Consider the following 14415-nt stretch of genomic DNA (forward strand, 5'->3'; position numbering starts at 1 on the left):
TTCACATAAAGGGTTTTTCCTTCTGTTTGGAGTGGGGAGAATTTCTTCATCTCCCTAAAACTGTTGCATATCAAAATATCTCCACTTTATTTCTGCATTATGCGTTTGTAATCTTCACTTTGATCATTAGTTAATATAATTTATACAAGAGAGGGGGAGAAATGTTAGAATTTATTTTCACAAAGTGCAGATTTAATCGTTTGCCTCAGGAAACAACCTCATTTCTGATCCTGCCTGCTTCCCAACCCAAGGAGGTAACAAAGGCTCATTTTTATTTTTAACCAATGTCTAACACCAAGAATAAGCAAGCAGGCCCAATAAAGACAAGTTATCTGCAGACATTTTTCTGGGCAAGAAAGTATAACCGTACTAGTAAAAACTAACCTCATAATAAATAAGAATATATAAGCCCCAATCACAAGTTTAGACTTCCATGCTGCTTTTCTAAGTTTTAGGTTCTCCAGTTTTTAAAACTAAAGGTACATAGCTAGACAAGATCATGTGGCCAATTTACGTTAAGTTGTTTGAAGATGCTGGTTAGCCCTCCAGGGGGTTAATGAGTCCACTCCCTTACTAATTAAAAAAAGCTGCTGTTTGTCATTAAGCCCATTACATTCCAGTTATTTATTTTATTCCACAATATGAGGATTGCCATCTTTCCAAAAGAATATTGCTAGCAACAGGGTTAATTGAAGTACTGATGGCTTAAGTTTGCCAAGTGCTTATCTCTGACGGTATAAATATTAAAGTCATTGACTTGAGTACAAAATTATGCAAAACCTCCATAATATAGGCACAATGTTCAAAGGCCAAGAAAAAAAATTTCTTTTACAAGAAAGTGCAACTGCAGGGTGTTTTGCGTGATGTTCTAGACAGTTCTGCAGAAAACGTAGGAATTTGGTTGAAAAGTTAAAGAGCCCCTCATGAGGAATTTAAGTTCTTCCTAGAAGAATACAAAGCAAAATTTCAGGCAGCTTTCTGAAAGTAAGCCAGTAGTCTGTGGCCATACAAAGACAAACTGGAGCTGGGAATGACGAAGGCATCTGAATGTTCTGGGGTTGCACAGAACTTCCTCGCTGCATGACATCGGGCTGTGGTGTCCTCACGTGTAGGTGTGACGGTCCTGACCAGCGCAGGAAACGAGCCAGGTGGGAGGAAGGATTGTCACGTTTCAGTGCATTTTTAGGTCCAATCTCAATACTTTCAAATAAATCATTCAAAACAGACCGTTGCTGTTATTTGCAGCGTTTTACACAGGGAACGGGCGACCGTAAGAGCTTGCTGACTCGCTAGAAGCCCCACAGCTGTGGTCAGGCCCTCAGAGCTTCAGCATTTGCTCAGCTGCTGCCAGCTGGTAAAGGAAGTTCTCTGTGGCTGGTGGAAGTCTTCTCTGTTTTAGGGCCTCCAAATTGAGTACCAGCTTTTCTCCCTCACCGGAAGCTTCTGAAAATGGTGCCAGGTTGGTGAAGATTTCTTTTGTTTTTAGGGAAATATCCTGCAATACAACAGGGAAGTACACACCGTGTTAGTGTCTGCAGCGACAAATCCGAATGTTGCACTAGGATGGAATTCTTCCTGCTGTCTTTTAAAAGTTCATAAATTAAGAAACATGGAAACACTGAGTTTAGCAAGGTCAGCATCAAAGGAAGTTGTTTCTAGCCACTTCAGCCACTTCTAAGCGGCCAGTGCGGTGGCATTAAGTACATTCACTCGCTGTGCCACTGTCACCGTGCTCCAGCTCCGGGCCCAGCAGCCTGTCTCTAGCTGTGCAGTCTGGCAACAGCTCTGAGCATGGAATCTAGGGCCTGGGGGTCTGAGCACCTGCCACCAGCCTCTGGCCTCCCTCCCTCCCATCACTCTGTCCATGCGAACCCAGGCAGCTGCCGCACCAGAGCGGGGGGCAGGGGTAGGAGCACGAGGCATCACCTGTATCACCTGGCTGTCGGACTTCTCTGGGTCTTCTGCAGACTGAATGATGAACTGGCCGATTTCTTTGTGCAGCTTGCCCATGGTCATGGTCTCTGATAAAAGAGAAGTTTACATAATAAAGCATTATGCCATGTGATTTGAAAAATCATACAGGAGGAGGGCATTTCCACAAGGCAACCAACAACCTCATAATAAAACATTCACATTTTATTATGAAAAGGAAAAGGGCCACACAGGCTAGGAGGTAAGGAATACTCGGCCTTCATACCCAAAACCAAAATACACCAGTACTAAAAACCAAGCCTCAAGCTTCCCTGGTGGTACAAGGGGTTATGCACTGCACTGTGAAGCTATCGCCAGCCACTGCGGCACGAGTTCGATCCCCGGTCAGGGAGGTGACCCACAGGGCGCAGCAGACCTCTCCTGACCTACCTGCTGTTCCCATCAGCAGTCTGTTTCAGTCAATCCACTTGTTCTGCTCCCTACTCTGTCTCTGTGGAAGCCTCTCATCCCCCACACCTCTAGCCTGTACCCCAATTCTTCTATGCAAAAATAAATAAAAATTTAAAAATCAAGTTTATCTTTCCAGCAGGGATACTGTGAGGCAGTAATTCCCATCAGCCTTGTTCCGTGGGTTGTACACCTGGCTACTTTCTGTGGCCGGAGATGAACAGTGATATCTGTCACTTCGAGGGGCAAAACCCTTTTGAATGAGAAGCCCATATCACAGACTCGGCAACAGATGCAGCGGGGAGCCCCCTTTCTGTTCCCAACACTTCAGCAACTGAGGCGGCGCGGGCTCTGGCTGGCCTACCACACCTCTACTTCCCAAAGGCAGGCCCTCCCAAAGGCCTGGCTCTGCTTTGAATTTTTCTTCAGGAACGTGCATTATGCTTGTCATTTTAAAACAATGAAAAAGAAACTAGTTCTGGCTCATTAATGTGAAGTTGTTCATATTAATATAAATGTGATGTAAACCTCATGTGATCAGAACCCAGCTAACAAAGCATTAACCAGCATTCAGCAGCTCCCAGTTTTAGGAGAAAGAACACAAAAGCTGTTGTGTTGGTAACTGCCCCCCACAACCAACACCCAGTAGTGTCTTGGGCTCGGCCACGTTTAACCCCATCACTGCCCTTCATACAGCTGCATCCCACAACTTAAAGCCGCGGGATGACAACACTGGCCACACCCTCTTCTGATCTTTAGTCCAGAACCTTCATTCCCTGTGCTTACCGAGAGAGCCTTCAGGAAGACTCCAGCCCCGCTAGTGATAAATGGCTATACTCGCTGGCACGCCTTCCTTCGAGGTGGGGGCGCCTACTTCCTCCCCCCTTAAATGTGGCCCGGACTGAATGGAGGAAATAGTGTTATGTGACTTGCAAAGGTAGTCATAAAAGGTGCCCTGGGTCCTCCCTGTGATGAGAAACAGTTGTTTTGCACTGCTAAGTTTAGAAGTGATTTGTCACACAGCCATAGCCATCTTTTTTAATCAGAAAAACAAAGAAGTGGGCCCTCCCTGGTGGCACAATGGGTTAGGACGCAGCACTGCAAGATAGCGGCAGCCACTTCAGTGCAAGTTTGATCCCCACCACGGAGGTGACCCCTATGGCGGGCCAGACCTCTCCTGACCCGCCCACTACTGAATGCTTCATCAATCTGCCTGTTCTGCTCCCCACTCCACCTCTGGTGAAGCCTCTCAGCGCCCCTGCACCTCTGGCTTGTACCCCAGTTCTGTATGCATAAATAAATCTTAAAAAAAATAGTTTTAATAAAAATGGAGAAGAAAAGACGGGCTATCGCCTTACTGACATCACCATGGAGCCCTGTATTCGGGCCGCATCACGAACACAGCTCGGTCTGTGAGATACTGTATCTTGGCCCAGAAAACCCCCTCAGCTTCGGCACAGTGAGTGAAGCCCACCCGCAAATGCTGGTTGTCGAGATCAGCCTCAAAACTGCTTAGCCTCTAACTGGCGTCAAGAAGGGGACCGACCTTTCGCACGTGGGGCGATGGTGATCTCGCTCTCTGCCAGGTTCACGAACACGTCATAGAGGTCCGACCTGTTCACCACCTCTGGGTCCACAAATCCAGCGACATAACCTGCATCACAAAGAGGACCCACGCGCTGGGGCAGGAAGGAGCCCGCTGAGGCCGAGCCGAGAGGGGGTCTACAAGCCCGCCAATTGTGGCTCTCCCCTGCTCTGTCCCGAGGTGCCGTGGGCTGCACCAGGGGCGTTTATGAAGACCACAGTACTGTCCTTTGCCTGAAGAAACCCACATGACTCCAAGGAGGCAAAACTGGCCCCCAGCATCCAGGAGGAAGGCTGACGTCAGGCACGTGCATCCAGCCATCGCCGCTGGGGTGGGGGCAGACCGGGGCATCCGCCAATGTGCCTTCTGCTGTTTTTATAATTCACATAAATATTATCTAGTGTTTTATGGAAAAAATATTTCCTGATGTGAAAGAAGCCACCAGTGTAGCTCCTACTGGTAGGATCATTTTCTGAATGGGTCCTTTAAGGCTGTGACAGTATGAAGGGCATAATAACCTTCACTGTTAAGAAAAACCCAGAAAATCTAACACAAAAAATCGGTGTCACTGGAGTCAGGATCCTATAGATGAAAGCAATACTGTATATGTTCAATTATTCTCAATTCTTGTTAAAAATGACTACATAAGTATAACATCATTTAAAATAAGCTTTTTCTCCTTTGAGAAAAAATATGGGGAAGATCTCAAAAAAAAGTTGAGGTCAAATCACTGGTAGGCAATCCTTTAAGGGAAGAACCTGGGCAGGGATAAAGATAAAAGGGATGGGGGCGGGAACACTGCTCATCTCCATTCCTATCACTGGATCAGTGCTCCCCAGGCTTGACCAATCTACCTAAGGGGAAAACAACAAAGCCAAGGACCCGGCGGGACTGGGACCAGGAGGGCGCCCACCCCCATCCCACCCCCGCCCAGGCTACCTGTGCACATCTGCAGGCCGTCCAGCTCGTCCGCGCTGAGGTGCACGTAGGAGTGGAGGATGGTCCAGTCCTGACGGTGCCACACCAGGGCGGGCAGTGTCCTGGGGAGCAAGGGCCAGGGTGCTGCTGGGTGCATCACAGACCCTCAGCGCTCCAGCTTCCCCCATCACCCCCAGCAGGAAAGGAGGAGGCAGAGCCCAAGCTTCACATTAATGTTTGATTTGGGGGGTCAGATCAGCTACAGAAAATTCAAGATGGCCACCAAAAAATTGTTTGAAGTTTTTGTTAATGTTATTTAAAATTCCAGTCCAACTTACAAACCATTTTGTTTGTTTTTATGCAAAATAGGTTTCCTAAAGCACACGCACAAAAGTTCTGCTAAGCCACTACGGGAAGATGAGCCAAAATGATCTGTGGCCTTGCAAGCCCCCTGAATCCTGCTACTTATCTCAGGCCATACCCCAGTTTCAGAAGCATAACTGGGAGTCACAGGGAGCAGGGTGAAAATTCTGGCCCCTTTGCTTAAGGTCTGAGGCCATCCCGACCCACAGTGCTCATTTCTAAGGTGCAGGCCCATGGGGTGGGGTGGGGCGGGGGGGTCATGTCCACAGCCAGCACGGTACAGACGCGGTATCCAGGCTTAGGAGGCAGATGGTATCTTTTACAATCAAGAAGCTGAAGCTCAGAGACATCCAGCATCTTCTCAGAGGTCATGGAGTGAAGAGGCTCCCTCCCGAGATTTTATCTATTTTTTACATCTTTCTTCATTTTTGTATGGTTTGGCTCATCTTCCCTGAGATTAACTAGTGCTTCTGACAACAAAGCACCAACCCTTCCATTCTCCAGCCTTCAGCCTCGCAGGGTGCAATTTTCTGTTTCGTAAAACAGGGAAAGAACGCGTCCTATCAGGGTATCATTTCTCTTACACGAGAAAACACAATCACTTAAGATGATGTATGTAATTCTTGGCTTCAGAAATGGGACAAATGCTAGCCCATTCCCACCCACTTTTACTAAAGAATCTAAAAACAAGGTAGACTCGGCAAAGGAAAAAAACCCAGACATCGAATTTTAATAGAAAAGCGCCTATGGTCAAGACGAAGAAGGAACAATGTACCTAAAATGGGGGTAAAGATTCTGTGACCCCTGGGTCGGGGCCTGTCTGTGCACCCAAGGATTTACTGGACACATACACACTTCTCACCCCCAGCTCCCCGACCCAGGGTTGCCTGGATGTGACCACGGCAAGCAAGTAGCCGGGCCACCAGGCTAAGATAATTACTTTCTGGAAAGGAAAAGCTGGCCTACTTCCTGCTCAAAAATATCCGTATTTCTAAATTTAAAGAAAAATCTGTCCACGTTTTGAGACCCCGGACCACTAAATGTAAATCAAAACACTGGACCAAAATGGATCTTACCCCCGCGCTCCACATTCCATTGTTACCAGAGGGGTGCCCCACAATATCGAAACACCCCCATTCCTGCCCTGGCTGCTGACAAAGTTCAATTTTCAAGGACTGGAGACCTCACCTTGTAAACTCCTGGACGGCTTCTATTTTGGGGTGGTAGACCACAATTCTTTTCTTCAGCATCAGTGCTGTATGTAAGATAACAGTTTCCATTCCAAACTGAGCCACAATGTCTTAAAACAAAAGAAATTAGAATGTCACTGTGTTAAAATGTGAAAAGAGGAAATACATTTTTCATTAGAAAAAATGTTTTTCACATGAGTGCAAAATCATTTACTTCAGAGAACAGGCCTCAGTCAACATTGCTAGCACCGAGGGTGGGTGGGTCTGCGGACGCAGCACCTGCCCGGGCTCCCTTCAGCCGCCCATGCCAGCAGCTGAGGTCACACACAGCTGCGCTCACACTCGTGAGAGAGCAGTAAGTGACGTGCAGGGGGAGCAGCGCCTCCCTGTGCCATGAAGACTTCTCAAGTCCCTCTGACAAACACCTAGCCCTTGGTGGGGGAGGCTTACAAACCGCAGCCCAGCGGGCTGGTGAGGGAAGACTGCACCGGGAGGCCTCGGACACAGGAGGCATCGCCCTGGGTCCCCTCTCCTCCCTGTTAAGGCCCTGAGGTCTGTGGCTCAGCCCTGGGCTGTCATCCTGGACTTTCCAGTCAGGAGAGAAACACCCGTGTGTGTCTTTGTGTACGAGAGAGAGTGAGCTGTGAGAGTTGTGCATGTGTGGAGCAGAGGGGTTGCTGAGTGAGGAAAGTGGGAACAATGGCACAGAGCTTGAGCTCCACAGAGAAGCGCCAAGACCCAGAGACAGACTCTGGGAGTCGGCAGAGGCCTCAAGCCACGATGCTCAGCCCGCTGCTAAAAGAACAGAATCCTAGGAGAAGAAACACCAAAAAAATCTGCTTTCCTGGGACACAAGCTGAACCACATCAGAGGGTGCAGCAGCTGAATTACCTCCCCATGGGCGAGAATCACAACGGAGGTGGAAAGAACGATAAGACGGGGCACGTCAGCGCCACGGAGACCACCTGGTTGGGGAGCTGGCATTGGGATGGAACCCCCGGGATGGGCAGTTTCTTGTGTTTTGCATTCTTGTGGCTATGACTTTTTACCTTTGACGGAGCCCGCCAGGTATGCTTTTCGGGCATCAAAATCCTTGCTGAGGAAAGAGCCGTTTTCCTCGCTCTGGCATATCCCCTTTGTGAGAACAGCGATGTAACTCTCCATCATCTTAACCGGGCTCCCATGCTTCAGGTACATTCTGTAAGGGCAAAGAGCAACCGGCTTTTATTTCGCAAGAACCACAGAGAGAGCACCGCGGTTAGGCAGGGTACTTTGTTGAGAATCTCGGCCCACTTGCTACGGCCAGCCTGCTGACTTGCTCCAGAATGCTTGAATCTTTTCTTGACATGATTATCTCTACTACTGAATTTGCAAATGTGTTAAAAAAAGAAAACACTTGAGAAGACTTCAATGATTCTCTGACGCCAGCACTCTCCTTCCGTCTGGGGAAGCCTGTGGCACTGGCGTGGGCAAGAGAATGAACTGCAGACTTTCGAGGCCTCCTCGTTCTCCCCAGTACCGTACACTTAGCTCTTTTTATTCTTACATTCACAGCTGCTCTTAGTCATAACAACTCTGCTTTATTGCTAGGATTTCCTTTGACAAGAAAGGGGTTTCTGCATTGTTCACAGAGAAGGCAAGTAATTAGTTGCAGAACCTGTATTTATTATCAGTTCCCAGAGGAGGCTATATTTAGATAACTAGGAGAGTATCCTCATGGTACTCTCTTAGTTCCTAGCTACATTCATCATCAAGTTAAAAATTCCAGAAAATGCTGACAGGCAACTGGCTGCATTTACAGTCCCTCCCCCTGCGAGCGCTTCCTGAGTAACTAAATTTTGCTTGCAAAGCACCACTGGACCTACACAGGCCTTTCAGTAGCTGAAGGGCTAGAAAATTGGAACTAATAAAAATCATTGTTTGAAAAATTGTATTTATTGTAGAGTGGGGGAAAAGCAAATGTTTCAGCTGTTTGTCAGATGTCACTCATCAGGGCTTTGAAGTTATTTTGATGCAAAATGAGAAAAAAAATGTAGAGAACAATGAACACGGTAAGCTACGAGACAACATGCTTATACATGCATTTCAAGTACATATATACATACAAAAAAACACAGGCGGGGCCATGAACTCATACATGTTTATACATTGAGAAAACATCTGACAGAACGTAAAGAAAACTGGCCCAGGAGGCTTATGGGAAGCAGAGCTGAGGCTGGGGAGGAAGGGACTTCATTTTCTCTAGATTCCCTTCCACAGCTTCTATATTTTTATTATGAGCTTACATTATCACCACCAACAAAAACATGAAAACATGATTAAAAATAAAACAGAACCTATACAAGGTAATGGCCAACCCTAAGGAGGTGAGGTTTACGATGGCGTGTGGCAGCTCTGGAACACTCCAATACACCCCTAGAAAAGCCACACCGGACAGCCCACAAGGCCGATTTTGACCGACACCCACAAATAGCTGACCCCCGGCTCCACGTGTGCATGAAACCCCGCTTCTCCGCCGGGCTACTGACCTGGGTCCCACCCTGGAAATGGACCCCTCTCCCACGCTGCCCTGGCCACTGCGCACAGCAAGGACCCCCCCCCCCATCAGTGTGTGGCCTGTGGGTGTGCAGGCAGACACATGCCCGTGTAGCGAGAGTGAGAGTGTGTGCGCGTGCTGAGCACATGCAAGGCAAGCACAAGCGTGCAGTGAGGGGCAGGGGCTGTGGGTATCAGGCACAGCTGAGTCCTCATTTCTCGGGCCCTGCAGCAGGAGAGAATCCACAAGGCCCCCAGACTGAGCCCCACGGAGGCCGAGACACTGTCTGCCATCCTCCTGGGCAGGGAGCGGGGTCTAACGCAGCTTGGACTTTGGGACCACAGAACATTTCAGTGAATTCAGAGACGTAACCTAGCCCCAAGTCAATCGAGTGACACGGGAGTCCAGTGCTTACTCAAAAACACCTCTGCAGTGTTTTCAGTTCTGGCTTCTGGACAATCAACCTCCCTTCGTGTCAGGCCTGCATTCAATAACCGTTCATACTCCAAAGGGAGCCACGCACCTGGAAGGTATCTTCGGAGAATGGTAAGTCCATTTATTGCAGCAGGCTTGTTCAAACACAGCAAGCCCTTGCTTTGTTAAAACACAACCTAACTGGGGGATGGGAAGGTGTCCTCCTTTTATGTATATATATATGTCCTCCTTCACAGGGATGGGAAGGTGTCCTCCACTATGCCGTGCCGTGCGTGCAGAGCCGGAGAAACGAAAACAGTCCTCTGCCTCCCCCAAAGCCTACTTGCTGGGCGTGGGCTGAGACAAAACGTCACACCTAGAATTAGAGTTCTACCTAGTGACAATGTCAACAAACAAAAACCAACCTAAACCCCCGCAAAGAGCCTTGGTTAAAGAAAAAGCCAACATCCCAATCGCATAAGGAAGCTTTCGTTAAGTCCACTCAATACGCTTACCAATGCAAGCAAGCAGACTGTTAGATCTTGGGTAAGTGTTTTTCAACAGCTGAGATGAAACACATCCCCTAGAAAGCCACACCGGGCAGCCCACAGGGCCTAATCCACTTAAGTCACTATCACTATCACTTCTTTAAGCACAGAATTTTTCCATCCAGCTAAGCAAAGTTCCAGATTGGAAGTGAGTAGCAATAACACACCAAAAGTGGCAAATAACTCCAAATACGCAGGAACTACAAAAGTTGTGCAAACTGCCTTTTCTCCTCTCCCTGCCATTTTCCCAAGTGAAAGGAGCAGTTATGGAAGAAGAGGAGAAAGTTCCTCTTTAGAAAACAGTCTCTCAAAACAGCCAGTACTGATTAAGCTGGGGTAACAGAGGGCTGACTTGACTTCCTTGGTGTAGAAATCTGCTCTGTAACTATTGAGTAAGATCTTCATTTACGGATATTAGCATTTAATAGTTTTCATACATACAGACCTACACAATATCCTAGTGAAGGCGGCATATTTCTCTGGGTTAAAATCTTTGGCGGTGAGAACAATAGAAAAATGAGTCACCTGTCCAAAAGAAACAAAAAAAGCACATTTTAAGACACATTCATAGAATCAGTTTTTAATCACTATATTCCAACAAACCTCTTAGACAAGACAGACTAGCTTTCTAAGAAAAAGATAAAAATATAACAGTATTCATTTGCTTCTTTATACTTTATATATAGACACACACCTAAAATACATATGTATTTATATCAATACATATAGATTTAGTTTCCTACTAAAAACACAAATTTGGGGCTTAGAAATTTTTTCCGAAGACTATGTCAAATACTAAAAATGTGCATGCTATTTAAAGTCTCCAAACTTCATCAAAACCAGAACTAGGATGGCTATGTCACTTCCTCAATTAGCAATTATTTTTCATTCATGAAATAGGATGAAAAAGGACAAAAATACTAGGGAGCTGGTGGCGCAGCCAGTTAAAGTGCAGCGTTGAGAAGCCAGCCGCAGCTGCTTCAGCACAGGTGTGATCCCTGGCGGGAGAGGTGACCACATGGCGCGGCAGACCTCTCCTCACTGCTCCCCTCAGCAGTGTGCTTCATCGATCTGCCTGTTCTGCTTCCTACTCAGTCTCCAGTGAGTCCTCTCACCACCCCTGCACCCCTGCACCTCTGGCCTGTACCCTGGTGCTGTATACATGAATAAATAAATCTTAAAAAATAAGTAGAAAAATATATCCCAATATAATTCATATTGTGAAAACCATTCCATTCCTGAAATAGTCAATTGTCTATATCATCTAAAAGGCACTGTTATAATAAGCATAAAGGAAAAGACCAAACAAACCACTAATTTAACTCTAGTATTCTAAATTCCTCTCTATTATTATAATACCTCTATTATTATAAATTACTTTATCAAAAGTAAAGCATCTAAAAGATACATTTTCAAAAAGTCTCTAAGTCTTGTTATTTTTCAAATCTTAAAAAGAGACTTGAGATTGATGTTTCTATACTTTGACAATCAGATAAATCTACTTGGGGATATATCCATCAATATTTTCTGCAAGAAAAGTTCTGAGGCCCTCCCTGGTGGCACAAAGGGTTAAAGAACAGCACTATGAAAGGGTTAAAGCACAGCACTATGAAGTTACCTGCAGCCTCTGTAGCAGGAGTTCAATCCCCTGTGAGGGAGGTGACCCACGTGGGGAGGCAGACTTCTCCTGACCTGCCCGCTGCTCCCCTTAGCAGTGTATTTCAGTGTATCTGCCTGTTCTGTGCCCCACTCAGTCTCTGGTGAGTCCTCTCCCCACACCCCACTACTGGCCTGCACCCCAGTTCTCTATGCATAAATAAATCTTTTAAAATAAGATTTTAAAATAAGAAAATACAGAGTTACTAGAATAACCTTAGGTCACTTTAAACAGCTCTAGTTTTCTGATCTTACGCTGTCATACCTTTTTCAAAACTGAAGAATCTGGAACTTCAACTGTTGTGATATAAAACCAGGTTCTTCGGTACTGACCGAAGACGAAGGGATGGAGAAGTCTGTTTTCGTGGGTAAGGCAGCACTTCCTCAGGAGCAGACTCCTTAGTGTCTCTGTCGTGGACGGGTAACACCACACCCACAGAACTTCTCCATTTGTGTCCTTTTCTATGGTGGAAAGATGTGGTCACTGTGAGAATGTCAAACAGCACCAAGGGTGTGAATGGATTGGTTACTCAAACACTTAGTGGGACTAGCTTTAACACCCCCTTTTACAGAAAACCCAAGAAGGTGAGACTCCAAATTCCCACGAATGGAGACTGTTCAGATTATCTAGCTCTTGTGAAGGGAGGTTCTAGTGCGTCTGAATAAAAAGCTCAATAATACATCATGAATAAAAATCTAGCCTTACAGATAGAGATCTTCCCTACCTCCTGCCACACAAATTCTTGTAAAGTAATAATTAACATGTTTATCTGGTTGGAAAGATCCTTAATAAATACATAGAAATTTTGTTGAAAACAAAATCAGACATGAAGAAAATGGTGACATCGGGCCCTCCCTGGTGGCACAGCAGGTAAGGACACAGCAATGCAAGCTGACCGAAGGTGCTTCAGTGCGAGTTCCATCCCCTGCCTGGAGGTGACCCACATGGCCCCGCAGATCTTTCCTGACCTGCCCGCTGCTCCCCTCAGCAGTATAATTTGTTGATCTGCTTGTTCTGCTTCCTTCTGTCTCTGGTGAATCCTCTCACCACCCCTGCATATCTGGCTTGTAACCCAATTCTGTATGCATAAATAAATAAATCTTAAAAAAAAAAAGGTGACATCTCTTCTAAATCAAGTTAGAGATGAATATATGAATTCACATTTAAGAATTAATAATAATAAAAGTTATCCAATCATAGATGAAGGTTCATCGTCAAAGTAGTCACCTCAAAAACAAAATAGGAGCAATTTGCTACTAATAAAAACTCCAGGCAAAAAGAGCCTAAAGCTTTAGAGAAAGTTTATATATATATATATATATATATGGCAGTAAGAATCCAGGTTTTGACCTAGAAACTTAAAAACCAAAGAAACAAACACTATAAACCCCATTCTTACCATGGCAAATACCAAGTATGTAAAAACAAAAATAAAATGACTCAGCTTCAGCAATTATCGATATGTGGTTTTCCTTGTTTCATAACGGGGAGGGTCATCTCTCCCTTTATTTTGAGGAAAATCCTTTTTAAATGCATGTGAACTTTTAAAAAACAAAACCAAACCTGAATGGAAAACAGCAAGTTTTTTCTTTCTCCACTTTCACCAGATAATGTCAGAGTTTAACTGAACCTTAATTCAGAGTATCTTCAAGCTGGACTAAGATGCCTGAAATACCTTAACTTTGCCTTGAAGCAGATTTAAAATAATGCCAGAAAGGAACAGAGAAGATGGTTCCCTGCTAAATGCACTACTTGGAGGCACTGAAAAATAGCCCATTTCTCCAGCTTAGCTAAACCCAGCAACGTTCTTGCAAGCTAAGCGAAAGTAGAGTTTAAGGACATGTAAAGATCTCATTAGAGACTTTTTCCCAAAGGACAACCGCACACAAGGAACCCACAGACGGGCAACCCCGAGCTTGCAGAAGCCAGGGAGTGTGGGGAGTGAGAGGGCTCACCAGACCCTGAAACACTTAGGTCCCCCACTTGGGCGTTCTGCAGCCCAAAGGTCCCAAGCATCCATTAAATCCTTCAAACTAGCCGGGGCCACGGAATGTGATGAGAGAGACACTCCTGCTCAGGCCATATGCAGCAGTGCTCCGGGGGGGACTCGGGGCTCAGGGATTAGAAGGCAGGGGACCCAGACCTGGCTCCGCCACTCCCCAGCGTGCACCTCTGACACCCTTGGGGCTCCATCTGCTCCCCGTCAGGTGGGAATCAAACACTGTCCATAACCCCCGGCGCCGGGCTGAGTTAAACGGGAGAAAATCCCTGCACGATGAGCGGCACCTAGGGCCACCATCTCTGCCACCGACCGGTCACATGACTCGGGTCAAGCAGCCAGTCCCGCGCGGCTCGCGGACGCTCCGGGGGACCCCGACCCCGGCGGCCAGCGCAGCGGCCCCGCAGCCGCCGGGGCTCCGTCTCACTCCTCGTCCGGCCCCTTGGCGGCGCCGGGCGTCCACCAGGAGCCCGGCCCTCGGGCCTGGGAGGCCCCGGGGCCCCCTCGCCCCACTGCCCAATCCCGGGGGGCCTGGATCCGCGAGTGAACTGATCAATGGCAGGCCGGGTCCCCGCGCGGAGGCCAGGCCGCGAAGTCCCCCGCCCAGGCCTCACATAGAGGGGGCCGCGCCCTCCCCACGAGGCAGCTGAGCCCAGGCGGAGGTGGAGGCGGAACTGGGGAGCGGGCCAGCGGGGCAGGGCGCCTGCGTCCTCACCGATCAGCCCGACTCCGAGCATCAGCTGAGTGTCCGCCGCCTCCACCGCAGCCATCTTCCGCCGCCGCGCTCCGCTCCCAGCTCCGCGGCCAGGCCCCGCCCCGCGAGCAG

General features: G+C 47.4%; 1 protein-coding gene across 1 annotated transcript; it reads right to left on the reverse strand.

Annotated features, from left to right (window-relative positions):
- Positions 1-609: 609 nt before the first annotated feature.
- FAM45A (family with sequence similarity 45, member A) lies at positions 610-14381 on the reverse strand. Its single transcript, XM_004680398.2, has 9 exons — positions 14305-14381; positions 11855-12051; positions 10379-10458; positions 7485-7633; positions 6434-6545; positions 4904-5004; positions 3926-4033; positions 1927-2021; positions 610-1495 (listed from the first exon to the last, which is right to left on the reverse strand). The coding sequence occupies exons 1-9, from the start codon at positions 14357-14359 to the stop codon at positions 1319-1321; spliced, it is 1074 nt and encodes a 357-aa protein (XP_004680455.1). The 5' UTR covers positions 14360-14381; the 3' UTR covers positions 610-1318.
- Positions 14382-14415: the final 34 nt, after the last annotated feature.

This window comes from Condylura cristata, unplaced genomic scaffold, assembly GCF_000260355.1.
Source record: "Condylura cristata isolate star-nosed mole 26May11 unplaced genomic scaffold, ConCri1.0 scaffold00011, whole genome shotgun sequence".
Taxonomy (NCBI): domain Eukaryota; kingdom Metazoa; phylum Chordata; class Mammalia; order Eulipotyphla; family Talpidae; genus Condylura; species Condylura cristata.

Bases quoted from the DNA above. Each gene is read 5' to 3' on its own strand.
- FAM45A (XM_004680398.2), bottom strand. From the start codon at position 14,359: ATGGCTGCGGTGGAGGCGGCGGACACTCAGCTGATGCTCGGAGTCGGG. The intron at 12,052-14,304 runs GTGAGGACGCAG...TTTCCACCATAG, and splicing joins GCTCGGAGTCGGGCTGATCG to AAAAGGACACAAATGGAGAA. The intron at 5,005-6,433 runs GTGAGGTCTCCA...CTTGCTCCCCAG, and splicing joins GCCGTCCAGGAGTTTACAAG to GACACTGCCCGCCCTGGTGT.